Source organism: Ptiloglossa arizonensis, chromosome 3 (assembly GCF_051014685.1).
Source record: "Ptiloglossa arizonensis isolate GNS036 chromosome 3, iyPtiAriz1_principal, whole genome shotgun sequence".
Lineage (NCBI taxonomy): Eukaryota > Metazoa > Arthropoda > Insecta > Hymenoptera > Colletidae > Ptiloglossa > Ptiloglossa arizonensis.
In genome coordinates this window covers 3,496,155-3,513,234 of record NC_135050.1, presented here as the reverse complement: position 1 = coordinate 3,513,234, position 17,080 = coordinate 3,496,155, and the positions used below count along the sequence as shown (strand labels likewise).

Below are 17,080 nucleotides of genomic sequence, written 5' to 3'. Positions count from 1 at the left end.
AACTTAAATTAACTGAAAACATAAAACCACTTACACCAAAACTCAATCTGATACATGTTAGATAACAATAATATCATTAATTAAGTGTGAGATTTACTTAATTGTTTTTATTGACACGTTATGTTGTTAAGTATCGCGTAAGAATTAGATTAGCAAGAAAATGTTAACTTATTTTTTATACGTAATTACTAATGAATGTAAAATTTATTTTCCAAAATATTTAAAAATTAAGTTTGATAAAATAAATTTACAAATTATGATACAAGTAATGATATGTCGTGTTTAATTGTTGTTAAAGGAGCACATTCATTCATGTTTTAATTAGTTTTCTATTATCATAATCAGTTGGAAATTATATTTACTAGGAAGTGAGAAAATGCAAAATTTCGCTTTTTATTAGCACTGACAATAATTATAAGTAGTGTCGCAACGTACCATAAATTGTGTTATTAAAACTTTTACTTGAATCGATTTTCCGGATATACATTATCTAAATTGAATAATTATTGCTCTTACAATGTGCAGCTTTTCTCCTAAATGAAAGGCACTGTTTAAAAACGATCTTCGCAAATTTCTAATCTTATACAGCAATTAACGTTTAGAGTTTAATTTCTCCAATAAAATCTGTTCCCCACACTAAAACTTCAGCCTATCGTTGCCATTATCACAAATTGGGATTCTTAGATTGTCAAACGTACAGTTACATCAAGAGCACTTTAATATTAATCGTTGCAAGCTAATTTTTAAAACTTTTAGAATAATCTTCATAAAAAGAGATTTATGCCATCGCCTTGTCGATAAAACCGGGCCGATAAGTATTAGATAAGCAAATTTGAGAATAAATACGCAATTTCAATCATTAAATAATTTTATGAAAAACTATCAATAAGAGAAAGCAATATTAATGTTAAGGTAATTTCTTATTTGGATACTTGTCCAATTGTTATTATGTAAATGTAATACACTATGTGTACGACATAAATGTAATGTGCATCTTTAAACAATTTAACTACAGTGTCCCCGCCTTAAGTGTGCTTTCCTTGGAATCGACGAGACATATTTATCGAAATGGAACAACATTGTGTTTTTCCACTCACAAAAGTAAAAGAAAATAGCAAGCGAAGAATGAATGGGAGTGACAAACCGAGGTAGCGGCAATATCGGTATGAGACATTAATGTTTTTGTTTATATTCACATTTAGCGTGAGTCAGAAACGAATTCCGGAATCCAAAACAATCTCACAAATACTCGAGAAAAGATATATTGCACGCTTGTTACGAAAGTGAAACTCAAAAGAGAGCATCTTACAAATTGCAATCATAAAATAATTTACATTATTAATTCGACATTTAAATCAGGGCGTCGAAAAACTTTTTCTTTACTTGATCCTTTTAGTAAACTCGACTTTTGAATCAAATAAATTAATAAAACAAATGAATTTACAAATAAAATATTCTACTAACACAATTTACATTACATAAATGGCGGATGTAATATTATTTTATATTTTGTTAAGAACCTATTATTCAAATTATGACGAGTTTAATCTCATTTTAATCAGAAATATATCACGAAAATGTTTAAAGAAATGTTATGCAAAAAGAGTTTTGCCTTTCCCTTAGTATTGTACGATATTCAGTTAAGACACAGTCTTACACGGGTATTTGATCCCGAATCGTATTGTACATTATACATATACGTGTATATGTACACTACACGTATACTATACATATAAGAGGATTTCTATTGAATTATATAAAATTTACTCATGTGTGAAAGTGTGACAGGTATGTGACCGCTTTCTTTCTTCAATGTAAATGAGGGGGAGGGGGGAGGGGGCAATGTCGTATTTGTCATACAAAAAAACCCAGTGAAACTTAAAATAACAGAAAAATTTTTCTCGACTGTGCGTACTATTTCCGAAGAAAACTTTTCAGGGAATTGTTTGCAATTCACTTTGTATATGCATCGGTATTGCATGTGTTGCTCTAGGGCAGTTGATGCATAAAATAAAAAGTAAATTTATTTAAAATTCCTTTCGATATTAAAATTTTACATATGTGATGAAAGCTTCGCGATGTATGTAAAATAAAGTGGTTTAAAATAAAATAAACTAATGCCCGAATTCAATACAGTAATTATAATAAATGGGTTAGAAGAAACCGTACCATCTCTCCATTTGTTAAGAATGCTCTCTTTCTTTTCAAGAATCTTTTTAAGCCTTCCAGGGCCAGTAGGCCGAGTTGATAGTCCACTACCGAGGTACATAATCCTTTATTTCACGTTAATAATTATTATTCATCATTTTTCAAAAATTCTTTCTTTCTTTAAGCACTACCACTTAGATATTTAATTACGTTTGTATTAACACAGATACAGTTACTTTAGGACAATTTATCCTCAACGCTTGTACTCATTTCCTTTTTAAAGTTTATTTTATTCATGTCTGCAGTATACCTATAATTCTTTTATATTTTCAAAAAATGAACTCGTTGTTCAGATATTATCTCTCTCTTTGCACGATAGTTTGCAAATAAAGGACAAAATTGTATAATTATCCAATAGAAACACGCACAATGTATATAAAAACCATGGAACTTCGTTTCTCCAAATTCAAAAAAAAAAGGAAATTGAGAAAAGTGTCTAAAAAATTAAATTAGATTTTTATAATTAGAATCACATTAAAGTTCTGTATATATAATAATGTTCACATATTGTTCAAAGATAAAATAATTGCACGTCTTTTAAATCGTGTTACTAAAACTTATGAATTTCACGGTACACTTCTCACATTCATAGCCGGCAAAGTCTACTCAAGATATTATCAAATTTTGGCAAGGATTTTTGAACATCACCAATAATTATTCCTAACCAGTGTTAAACTACTGTAAACAGGAAAGCTTGCAAAACACAGGAGAGTCAAGGAAACGAACGTGTAGATTCACAAGTCAAGATAGAACTTAGCGCACGGTGAGAGAGAACAAAATAGAACGAATCTATTGGCTTTTGGCCAATCTCGTTTCTTTACAGAACCGTGAATAGATCGATTACAAAAAAATCGATTTCTATAAACTTCGCGAGTAGTTAATCTTTTAATTACTTTTTGAACCATTATCATTTTACGCCCTCTGTAAACAATCATTGAATATTAAATTGTGTTACAAAATCAAAAATACATGCACTAAACAACAAACTTTTTTACGTATTTAAACAATAATAATTTTCAGACTTATGATTAGATTCTTATAATAAGAAAAAACCATAACTTGTAAGAGTTTATTCTTGATTTGAAAAAGGAATAATATCTTTAGTTAAGATAAAGTTTATACGAGACGTTTTTAAATTTCTTCTCCAACAGTAAACAAACCAAAGTTACAATTTTTATTTATGAAAGAAAAATAAACACAATTTTTTTACATGTACTTAACAAAGAAATGTAAGAAATAATTGTAAAGTTACTATTCCATCTTTCAATCATAAATATCAATAAAATATAAAGTAACGTTCAAAATTGACATTCGTGATTAAATGAGCAAATGGACAATATATTAAAGGAGCATGTAATGACCGACCGTTTATAGGTCGGTTATTTTCGGAGACACGCAACAAAGTGCGTTAGTTATTTTTACACCGGTGTCAGAATTGCAAAATTATCACATCAGCTGATTCGAAATCCTGCGTGTGATTAAAATGAATGAAACATTGTTTGATTCGTCACAATAATGCGTTTATACGCACATTAATTATTCGGAATGAGAGAAAGAAATGAAGAGAATTAGAATTAAAATTAGAATTTGCAGCTTCACGATCAAAAGTATTAAAAATTGTAGGTCACGATAATTAGAAAGAACAGTACGTGTAATTAGAGAATTTTACATTTTTCAATTAAACTTAAATCACAGTTTCTTTAATCCCAAACTATAGATACGAAAAAATTTTCTAAAAATATATTAATACAAGGTACCATAAAGCGATTTTTCACTTTTTCTAAAATGGTAAAAAAGAATGATCGAATCTTTTAGTTTTGATAACGATAACGTCCACAAAAATAATGATAATGACCATGACGATAAAAATGATGATGATGATAATTGATAATGATGGTGATGATGATGATGATTATTATTATTATTATTATTGTTGTTGTTATTATTATTATAAAGATAATGATGATGATGATGATGACGATGATGATGACGATGATGATGACGATGATGATGATGAAGAAAAGTAATCATCATTTATTAATAGCAAAGTCACAAATCTGCGATTAGAAGGTACTAAAACATCTTTACATCTTCCTCTTTCGTTTCGAAAAATGATGTGTATTTTCTCATTTAGTCTTCTTTCCCTATTTCCCTATTGTTTTCCTTAATGGTCTGATACGGAGTGTAACAGATCTTGCCTTTTCTCTTTTCAATAATTTTGTATACAATGTATACCAATTTATTGTATAATTGAACAGAAATACTAAATGCCAACGAAATCATCACTACTTACGTTTCAGTATACCTTTTGAATGTTATCTCTGGTGAAATTGAAATAGACTCTAGCAGCAAAAATGATCCCCGAGAAAACGTTTTTACAATTGCTGAAGGCTGGAGTTTAGAGTTTTCCGTACTCATTTGCCCGAGATTCGAATATTGATGAAACGATTAATTATTCTTAGTCTAATACACCCCTTCTAATGATGTGCTAGAGAAGAGATTTTATCTGTAACTTGTGACTTTCGGTTTTAAGAGATTATAGGCGCAAACATCGATACTCTTAAACACTACGGCAGGGAAATTACACTCAATGTTCAAAATATTTACATCGGAGCACAGTAAATTCTCGTTGTATGATCGTTAAATTAATGAAGCAATCAAATTACTCGCACTATACAGGCTGTAAGGCACGTCCAGTCTCGAGTTATGATCGTACAACGAGGATGTACTGCAATCAGGATTATTCCTCCACGCGTTCGTAAAGGGTTAAATACAATTTCAGAGGGTGAAATAATAAAACAGTGTAATTTTAGAAAATGTATTTCATCATTTGAAAAATGAACAATAACTACAATATAACTAAAACGACTTTTTCTCGACTTTTTTTACCCCTACCACTGCTCCTGTTTGTTTAACGCAAGCAACGAAGGGTAAGGAAGAGTATGCTCCCAAGACTCATCCTAATCCAAAGTTAAATAAAATTTAGCCAGTAATCAGTTGCATAAACCAAAAATGTTCTATACTAAATACGCCCGAGAGAAATATAACAGTGGACTATGCGAATCAAAAACATAGTTTATACCGAAAAATGACTACAATTTATATTTGTTCGAAACTTTTTCCGTACAGGTGAAACTTTAGCTTTCCGAAGAGGCAGAGTAGTAGTAATGAAATGGAAAGATAAAAAAGATCTTTGTCTGTTATCAATGATTCATAATACTAAAATAATCGAAAGAAGTATACTTGATCGTCAGTTATCAATGTCTCAATCAGGATGATATCGAAATAAATGAAATAAATTCTCAACAATAAAGATAAATTTTAAAGAAAGAAAAATGAATACGACTACAAAAATTAGAGCAACTCACCGGTGATGGTTTCGGCGTCCCGGGTGGAGGGTGGAGTGGTAAGAGGGTGTGATATTCTGTTTTTGGATAATCTAAGGGCCTGTAGGGTGGCCCTTGCAGTAGGCGACACTTTGAGTGCGGTGGCTTTCGATCGAATCGAAGCCTCGGGCCCCTTCGGAGCCGCATCCTCCACGGCGGCCAGCTTGGACGCTGTGGCGACGAAGGATTTCGCCTCACCTTCCTTTACCAATAGCCAAACATGGAGAATAAACGAAATACATTATTTATTTCAAACTAATTTTTAATCATTTTAAATAGATAATGAATAATAATTTTTAACATCTTTGAAACAGATCTTAACATATTGCGTATGATGCTCACTTAAGCTTGTAGAGCTTATCTCTAGTACCTGCAGATTTTTCAGTGCACCATGGGACTTTAATTTTTTGACATGCACGCGAATTATCTTGAGCTATTTCTGTTAAAAAATGTTGTGGAACTATGTTGCAAAGACAATGTAATTAATATTCGATAACCGATTTCAATAAAATGTAAAAACGAAGAACAGTATAGTAAGGATTTAACTTACACGGTTAATTCCCGCCTAAAGTTTTACGTACAAGATTGTATAAATAGGACGTATTGTAAAGAGAAAAAAGAAAAATGGGGTAACATGAGTAGAAGGAATCCGGACAGTGCTGATTAATTTCTGCTTAATTGCAGATCTTAGAAAAGTCAACTAAAACGCGTAATAGAATATCACTTGCAATTTCTTCCTGGTTCGATCTTTCTCTCTATAATATAATACATTCAGTATTCAGTTTGAATATCAAAATTTAATTAGGGTTAAATGGATCCATATATACTCCCTTATAGAGAGAAAACTTGTGAAAACAAGTTTACTTAATATTTAATTATATACACATACAAAGTATATATGAAGACATAAGTGCGAGCACAACTACGTATCTACGAATTCGCGTGGCGAGAGAACTCACTGTATTTCCCGAATAACTGTAACGGCGACCGTCCAAGAAAAAGAATTTCCATCTCTAAAGAAAATCCGTGTCTATGAAAATCTCAATCTTTTATTTACGAGAAACACGATTTAGAACTTTCAACTTTAAAGAGGTACCGCCACTTAAACATCACAGCGATAGTCCAAATGTTTGTAAATAGTGATCTGTTGATACAGAGGTGAGTGTTGATGTATCAGCGTGATGGTCGACAAAGCAAGTATTGCAGCGAAGACGGCTATATTTTTAAGAGACAGCTATATCGCCGCGATGTTTAGACGGTGGCACTCTTTTAAAGTGTATTGGCGAAAGAATCACCCTGTATAATCGGCGTTTCGTGAGTGCTTAATAAAAGACCATCAATTTTTAGTATTTTTTATATTTGTTTCTTACAACTTGGAAAGTGTTTCAACCCTTTAACAGTTTAATGCAAGTGAAACTCAGGCGGATACTTGGGTACAACGCGTGATAGAACTGTTTAGGTATCTATGTTTATTATTGCATGCTTTACTTTATACAGACCTCTTCCTTTCCTTATTTGTTGTATTATGTCGTTTATCTTGTATATTTTAAATATTTTATCAGTTAGTAAATCTGAATTAGTAAGTTTGATAGCAATAGAAATGAATAGATGTGCAAACTACAAAAAAAATAATAGACAGTTACAGACTTTATTACGACACAAAAAATGACAAGAAATTAATACGAATGAAATGTATGTCTTTTTAACATGCTGTTTTTTTTAATAGTTTATACCACTGTAAAATAAGCCATAAAAACTTATATTAATTAAATGTTAATTCTTTTTTTGCTGATGTTTTAAAATATAAGTCATTTTTGAAAGTATCAAAATGTCCTAACCTCGTAAAGTGGGAATACCCCCTTTTCTTTCAACACGTTTTGTTGAATAGTGTATAGTGTACCAGGTACACCAGATAAATACTTGTTCATTAATCATAAGTATGATTCACCACTTGATTGGTGCAACGAGCATTATTATTAGTCACACTCATAATAAGTTATTGAGAAATATAAAGAGTTTTAAATAACATTTTGAACAAGAAAGGTTTGGAAAAGACATTGATGAAATTGATTTATACAATAAAATTTAATCTGTAAGAATTATTTTTTCAACTTTGCATAATTAATGGATATTGAAGCATTGCAATATAATTATGATAATAATATTTCAGGAATATATCCAAATTTTCTTATAGTATTAAAAATAATATTAACAATACTAATTACAATGATATTTGCTGATATGCAGTAATAAATATATTATAAAATATATTTTTAATTATATTATTAATATATATTAATTTCATTAACTTTTGATATTGTTACTTAATTAATAATAAGTTTAAATATAGAAAAGTATATTGTGAATCAAAAGGAATACTTAAAAAAAGTGAAACTGTATTATTTTCCATATGCGTGTTGCGTGTCGTACGCATGAGGAAAAACTACATGAATTAGATATATAAATTTTACATTTCTATTACTCAGAATAAGTGCTTTAATTTGTTAAAAGAGAATTAATTCATTAAACCCATATTAATTGTAGAGTGATTGAACTGAGTCCAACAGACATCAATTGACAAATATTGTTGAATAACTAATAAAAATATAGCGCTTATTATGGTAATTTTTATCTACTTTCCTACTAATTCACTATGCAGTTGCTCACACATTTTCTGCTAATTCATTATGCAATTATTCATGCACTTCCTATTAATTCATTGTGTAGTTGTTCACACACTGTCAATATCTTAAACGCCAATATATTGTTTATATCAAAAAGTAATAAAACTGTGGTATTTACTAAACCCCAACAAAGTATGGACGTAATTTTTTGATCAAAGTAAGTACAGTTGCTGAAATTTATACATCTAAAGAATTGAGGTATTTAAACATATAAAAAGATTTCATAATAAAAAAAAAAATTGAATATACAAGGCAGACCATCTAATTTGATTGATTCAATTCTTTTTGTAACTAGTGGACAAATCAATATCTTTTTTATCATATACATTTATCAATGACATTTGATTTTTTGTACGTCTTTTTTATGTGAATTTTCCAGATCTTCTTCAATTTTTGCATACATACCCTTATAATTTTTTTATTTATTAGCTTCCAGGTATCAAAAAACAAATTCAACAAGTTAAAAGATAAGCACTTAAAAAAAATATTATGTACATATAATACGGATATGATTATGTATATTATTGTATTATTATAAGATGTTTGTACATGTTGACAGCTATTGTAAATAGTACATTAATGTCGTGATATTTCTGCAAAATACTGTACATTTTATGGATGAATATATTCAACAAAAAATCTATCATACTGAGAAGTGAACATCTATCAAGTGAGAATGACTAATAATATAAAGATGCATATACATGTTACACTTGTTAGACTATAATATTTCCAGTTTACTTTATGTAACTCTACTCTATATACAGTAAATTTCTATATATTTTATCCTAATGATTTTTATTAAATCAAGACCAAGGGTATTACATAACTTAATCAAGAGTTCATTTTACCTATTTTATCATAGTATAATCATGATTTCATAGACAGAAAAACCTATTGATAATCCAAACAAACATGCAATGTCTATTCTATCATAAAATAAAGTAAAAAAAAGTAAATACGCATAATGCATTTTATCTATTCTAATGCATTTGTAAGACCTATATACTAATTAGAAGATGTCAACATGTAAAGAAGAGGACATCCATTATTTGTATTTAAAAAAATTATTTTTGCAATAAACCTCACCACTGCAAATCATTACAATTTTGAACCAAACTATTCTAATGTTAATTACTTTGAATTAATTTCAAACACATTTGATAAATCTTTCGTAGTTACAATTGCTTGTATTCCAAATAAATATTACAAGAATATAGATATCTATACTCTTAGATATTTTAGTATATTGAGATAACATTAAATATTCCCATTTTAATGATAATAATAATTCACATTATGCACAAAAAATAATATGAGCATTCAATCTTGATTTTATTAGTTGCTTTTTTTAATTATATTTCATCATATAAGTAAACGAATATCAGCTTTATGAACTTTCTACATAAATTCATTGATTCTATTCTACCATAGAAATATTTCTTGACAATTTTTTTGATGCTTACTTAAAATATACTTTTCTTGAGGATAAATGTTTGTAAAATAGTCAGAAGAGAATGAAAATACTTTTTAAAAATAGAACACAAATATGAACAAACTTGCATTTTTCAGTAAAAAGTATTACATGTATAATATTATGATATTATATGAATTGTACATGGTAGATGTAGATTGAAGTAAATCTTAATCATTTATTTTATTTTTACTCAATATTTTACCATTAATATTATTAAAATTTACTAGTTGTGAAAATTATAAAATTATTAAAAATATAAGTTTAATTTTAGTTATTTCTAAAGAAATATAAGTTTAATTTTAGTTATTCCTATAATTTACTTACAAAAGATTCATTTCAATAATTGAAGAAAAAAAATTAAATTTTAATATCTATTTAGTATATTTAATGTAATAGTAATGTTCATAATACTTTGTTTTACTGTAATGCAGAGTTTTTAGTTCTTATTATTTTCAGAAACTATTGTAACTGAAGAGAACTTACAAAGTTAAGGGAAGAATTTGGACCACATTCATCGTTTGATTGCAGAAATGTAGTTGCCTTTGACCCCAAATTACGCTGAAAGACTCCATCATAAGACAATTCAGCATTATCTTTTTCACAACTAGAATTTTGAGATTTCAGAATGCGTCTAGCGGAATTCCGCCTTGCTTCCGCAAATGCAATCCCTCTGAGTAACATTTCATTCGAAAGAATCACAAATTATCACGTTGAAATATATTTTCTATTATAAGAACATTGGTCTTTCAACATAAAAACAAGATTGTTTGTATATATTATTATTTTCCTACTAACACAAGAAAATATTGTTTTAATATTTATAATGAAATGTAAAAATTTAAAAATTTATTTTAAAGAAGAGACTAATGATTATCAATCTTTGTAACATTGTTATACCTATCATTATGTAGTGATTAAATACTGGCAATTGGTCTATTACATTAATTATTCCTTTGCAAGACTTGAAAAAAGTAAAAAAATTACAAAATTATAGATTACTAAAAACTTATTGACTTTCAAATAAATTTGCTATTAAATAAAAAAAATATTTGTTATTGTAATATATAAATTAAATATCAAAAGAAAAAGCAGACATAAATGTCTCAAAGCTTTTATACAAACTGATTAATTTCCAAACAATTTACTGATACCTACAAAGGATCTATTATCTTTCCTCTGTGTTATCATTTAATATTCAATGATAACAATTGTACAGTCATATTTAAAATTTTCGTAAATTTGTTGTATACCTCATGGGTTAAAAGTAAACATAATTAAGTATATTTAATTATCAACTTGATAAAATTTAGAACTTTAAAAATTAAGAACAATAATGATTGAAATATGAAGTTTCAATATTAAATCAATGTTACAGGAATTATAAAATTTTAAAATATATTTGGAGAAAATATATTGAATATGATCATATAAATAAAATTTGAAAATAAATTTTTAAGCATCTACAAGGAGAAATTGTAGCAACTTATAGAAAGGATAATATAAAAGATAGTAATACAATATTAGAAAAGAAATAATTTACACCAATCATATGAATAATCAGTTGATTTCATCTCTTTTTCTGCTTTTTTTTTGGAACTGTACTATTTTAATTACAAAGTACATATCTTCATTAAGATACAAATAAGGGTATGTCTGATATATAGTAAGATTAGTCCTTGATTTCTAAGAAGCCTACTTTATCTTCAATTGTTCACAAATTATATTGCATCATATTATTATAAGCATTTTTAAGTTTATTAAAGAATATAATATTTATTTTTTTACTCATTAATAAACGTTTAGTGCATGTTAAATTATTTTAATTAAATAAGTTAACTTATTATTTTTTACTTAAATATTAATTTCAATTAAATGTGAATTTGTAATGAATTTAGGTAAATATTTTGGTTTTCATAAAATAAAAAAGCAGTAAGCTGCATAAATATTACAATATTAAGAAGGTATATTATTTGAAATCAAACTAACAGAAAATAAATATCTGATTAGCGAATCAATAAATTTATTGTACAGAATTGCTCAATTATTTAGTGTGATTTAAAAAAATTAAAAAACTATGTAAAAACTCACCGTAACGTAGTATACAATTTTTGGTTTCCACTAGGGAAACCACAATGATCACCAAAAGAAAACACTGTACAAATTCTGTAACCATAAGAAAAATTATACACATACTTTAATGATATAATTTTTTTCAACATATTTTACTAAAATATAAATTCAAATTTTTAGCCTACATTTATTATAAATTAAAAAATTATAATAAAAAGCATTTTTAAAAACAAAAAAAAATTAAATAATTAAATATTATTATAAACAAATTATAGATTTCATAAAAATAGCACAAATATAAAATACATTAAATAATGTAGTAAATTTATATTTTAATATTCAAAAAATCATCTTTAAATTTGAACGATTAGATCTTCAATAAATAATTAAGATTGAAGTTCAAGTACAAAACATGAATCATAAATGTATCATACATGAATCATCATAATATTTATGTTAATAATTCATCCGATTTTACAATAAGAAATATGACAAATAGGAAAATTTTGTACAACTTTGACACATCAATTTTTACAAATATTAACAAAAAATGTACGAACAATTATTCCATATAATATTACCTCCTTTTTATAAAATGTAACAAATGAATAATAATTATACATGGTGAAATTTAAATTACATTTAAATTAACCAATTTTAAAAAAGTATTTCAAAGAAAGGTTAACTTAATAACGACTATAGTTAACTCTCAATCTCTGCTACACAACATTTAAGCATGAAAATCAGAATATTTTTCTATCATAATAAAATCTAAAAAACACCAAAAAGAACGTCGCAAGTGATAAAAAGTTTATAATCTTCGTATTTAACGAGAAAATGAAATTCGGGGACAATGTATCGATTGAGTCGTCCGCAGTAACCTTTTGTAACGAGGTTAAAAACAACGATCGTAATCATTCCATTGATTTTTCTTTTCCAATGTTTTTTGTACTTGTTTCACATATTTTTATTGAAAAATATACCAATAAAGAAAAAGGAGATTAGAAATATAAAGAAACCGAATGAAAAATAGAAAACTCTGACTCACCTGCCTTTCCGACATTTTCTGCTTGTGTCACATAATTGTCAATTTTCTGGAATTTCCAGTCGTTTTTATAAAATATTTTTCACATTTGTTGTGATAAACTAAGCAGAAAATTTGTGTACAAAACTATTTTGCGAAGAAAATTCGGGCGTCCATAACGGCCCCAAGCAGTCCGAAGCTACGAAGACGATCATATACCGGGTGATGAAATTTTATTTGACTTTAAGTTATAACGGGATGTTGAAATACTATCTATATTCACGGAAGACTTTTCTGTTCATTATATTTCAGTATTTGTTATTAAACACGTTTAACGTTTCATCTTTGTTTTTTCTTTAAAGATTGTAAAAGATGATACGGATTTTTTTTTAATGCAGGTTTGAATTCGACAAGGCTTTGTCCAATAATATATGTAAATAAGCAGACAATATATAATATATGTATATAGTTATATAATTTTAATATACACACACACGCATGTACATATGCTTCCTTATTCACATTTTATTAAATCATGCGACCCTCTTATTATTTATGTTGACATTCTATTGTGACATTCTATTTGTATTTGTAGAATGAACATATTGATATATCGAAAGTAATTCAATATTAAAAAGTAGGAAACTGACATAATTAGAAATACATACGTATGTACACACGACCTCGAATATAATATGCACAAAAAAAAGAAACGATAATATTGCATTTAATTAATATTTTTATTGTATTCAATAGATATACTAAGATTATATTCGTCATAAATATATTAATAAATGTATAGTAAAGGACATTATTGTACAACATTACCTGTATGGACAAATTGATTCTTAAACATTTTCGTCGCATATATAAAATATATTTCTTTCAATTTATATTTAACTACTTGTAGTAAGTAATATTTATAATTTAAATTCGTATTTACGTATAACAAAATTTCATTCTTTTGTACGTTATTACAGTAAACATCCTACATATTCTATGTTTTTATATTAAAACATTAAATTTTAAGGCTCAAATGTAACTACAAGAAGTTTTGCATAATTTTAAAAAGGCGTGAATAAGAACAAGATAATATTTATTGAAAAGAGCTCTGACAGTGTTTGAACCTGTACCAAAAAAATATTGCGACTTATTAAGCGCTTTACTGACTAATATAACGCTTTTACTTAGAAATAATTTCTATATTTTCATAAATGAATAGGTTAAACTATTAAATGTATTTCTGTAAAACTATAATTACTAATATCAGTATTTCAAGCTCTATCAATGTATAAAATCTCAATAACAGGTGCTCGTCGATAAACGAAATCAGTCTTTATCGTGTACAAGATTGAATTTCAGTTTCAGTGATAATACAAACTTTTACATTCTTTATTATATCTTTATGAGAGTATAGTATTGCCTCTTTTCGTACTAAAAATTCAGAACTGCCAATGTTATAAATTGAAAATTCGTCGAGAATTTGTTCTTGAGACTGGACAACTCAAACATGTCACTCGAAGATGACAATGAGTCGGATACAACACCAAAAATGAATAAGATACGGCAAACGAACAAACGCGGCATTTATAATGAAAGGTATAAATATAGTGATCTTATGTCAGTTTCGACAAGGCCGTGAAGTGGTATCCTTGTTGAGTGCCAGCTATTAAATAAGTTTTTTTTCAATGAAATAATGGGCATTTGGCTGAACAGCGGTGATTATTGTATGGGATTAGGCATTACAAATAATACTATTAATAAATATTTATTTGAATTAATAAATATTTTTTGATACATTATATGGTTTTATAGAGCAAACAATAGAAAGGATATTTAGTGTTTTTAACATTCGTACGGTTGTTGAAGATCCTTAAAGTTCTAGACTCCAGAAAGAATCTTTTCAAATCAGTTCTGAACAGGGTTGATAGGAATAATTCCACAGGGCGCATAATAGAGGAACTTAGTATAATTAATGGTTCATAACCCCACAATGGTCGGGGTTAGAATGTTTGATTTAATTACATTATTGTAGGGTTAGTGTAATTTTTCTAATTGAAAACTTTGAATGATATTTTCTTTTACAATATGACCTTAAATTTAAAATATTAATCCAACGTAAAAGAAAATATAGAATGAAATTTAAAAAATGATTTATTTACATTATTGTTGTAATGTAAATATGAATTATTGAACGACTAATAAAAATTATATAAAGTTAAAATAAAAATATACATAAAACACATACAAAAATGTATATAAAATATTACAAAAGTATATTACATACAATTATATAATAAACAAAAATTTACACAAAAAAAAATAAATAAATACTAATTACAATTATCGTTTTCATCTGGGTCATCTAATATTATTATATTACATAATTGATTTCATATAGTTTACTTTTTATACATATCATTATTGTATGAATTTAAGAAATCATCAGTTTTTAGATTAGGCTGATGTACAGTAAAAACAACATATCTCCATAAGTAACTCTTGTCTGCTTTTAATGTCTTCTTGCATATTAGATACTTGACTGCAAAAAGATTTTCCTTGCATTGAGCTAGCCATGATGAGAAAGAAATATTTTCCAACCAAGATTCAATGAACTATTTTTTATTCAATTTCTTCATACATGGTGGACCGATGTTGTTTTCAGTATCTGTTAATAAAATATTAATTACTCAAAAATAAGATATACAAATATATTACATACATTTAATATCTAATACATTTGAATGTGGAAAATACAGTAGAGTATGAAGTATACAGTAGAATACTTCAAAACAAAGAATTATATATAAAATATACATAACATATAGCATAAACATTAATATATATTTTATCTGAGTCATTAACTCCAATTTCAATATTTAATTCTGCTAGCAATAATATTGCTCAAATCTGATGATGATTTTTTATTTTAGCAATTTTATTACCTATTTATAAAATAATTTATAACATAATATAAATAAAGTAAAAGTAGCCATTAAAAGAATGTATAACTTCATAAGTAAAAAAACACTTATTATTCAATAAAACCTTTCTTAAAATGTAAACACATACATGAACATTCAAAATTTATTTTACCTGATTTTTTATCCAAATCGCCAACAACAATAATTTACATTCATGGAATCCAACAATTACCGAATTTTTCTCATTATTCGTATCGTGGATTTTTTCCTACAACTTTAGTCCTGCATTGCTGGTATCCTATAGTCAAGGGTTTTACTGCCTTTGTTACTGTACATGATTTGTTTATAGCGTCGTGTACAGCGTGTACCGTGTAACGCAGGCTTTGCTCGTGTCGTATCCCTATGCCTCCCCTATCAAGTAACCAAAGTGCTGCAATTTGACAAACTTGCTCAGGCCTTACAGTTCTCTCAAAGTCACTATATTTGTACTCTGGACTGTACTTACACCGTGGTGCACCGGCCCAAGTGGATTACCCTTTCTTTTTTACACGCAGTTCACTGCGCGAAATAGATGCGCAGAAATTTTATATCGCTGATTGCATCACGAAATGATTTCAACCTTCTAAAATATTTAACCTACAAGCGATACTTTACTTGAATCACTATGAAGTAAATACGAATATTTTGACAATTGATTATGATATGTAAAATATAAAATAGATTATTACTTCAGGATTAAACTATTATTTATTAAATACAGGGTTTTATATCCTCACAATGAATTTTGATACATACATTTGTGTAACTAATATTTCCCATTTTTAGTTAAATAACAGACACAAATATATTACATATATTTAATACTTAATACATCTGAATGTGGAAAATACATAGAGTATGAAGCATACAATAGAATACTTCGAGATATTAAGAACTATATATAAAATACAGATAATATAAAGCATACATTACAATATGTAAAAATGTTTATTAAACATACAGGACTGATTACAATACATTAAAGTAAAAATAACTGTATTCATTACAACATATTTAAAATTGCTTATAACTGACGTTAAATTGAGGATAATTTAACGCTCACATAATTCGTTGGCTATTGTGATACATGACCTACCGCAGGTGTGCTTTTGTCGGAATTCCGTTATTCAAACAATAGCTTCGACATAACTTTCAGTTGTTCTAGTTTTTCTATTAGAATTAGCACAGGAACAAGGACGATTATCTTTCGTTCGATAACAATATTTGAATTCGTATAGTGACGTCAGAACAATGAGAGGGGAGAATAA

The 17,080-nt window shown here is 27.4% G+C and overlaps 1 protein-coding gene and 1 long non-coding RNA gene across 2 annotated transcripts in view; both read right to left on the bottom strand.

Moving 5' to 3' along the window:
• The window catches only part of Milt (trafficking kinesin-binding protein milt), an 87,245-nt gene extending 76,809 nt beyond the window's left edge, over nt 1–10,436 (bottom strand). Inside the window, exons 1-2 of the mRNA XM_076306568.1 lie at nt 10,239–10,436; nt 5,577–5,796 (exon numbers count right to left, since the gene is read on the bottom strand). Coding sequence (XP_076162683.1) covers nt 5,577–5,796; nt 10,239–10,436 — 418 coding nt within the window. The remainder of the gene's footprint in view (nt 1–5,576; nt 5,797–10,238) is intronic.
• A 4,543-nt stretch (nt 10,437–14,979) lies between these two features.
• LOC143144683 (uncharacterized) lies at nt 14,980–16,418 on the bottom strand. Its single transcript, XR_012991482.1, has 3 exons — nt 16,279–16,418; nt 15,946–16,203; nt 14,980–15,517 (listed from the first exon to the last, which is right to left on the bottom strand). It is a non-coding gene; the product is annotated as an uncharacterized LOC143144683 (long non-coding RNA).
• Nucleotides 16,419–17,080: the final 662 nt, after the last annotated feature.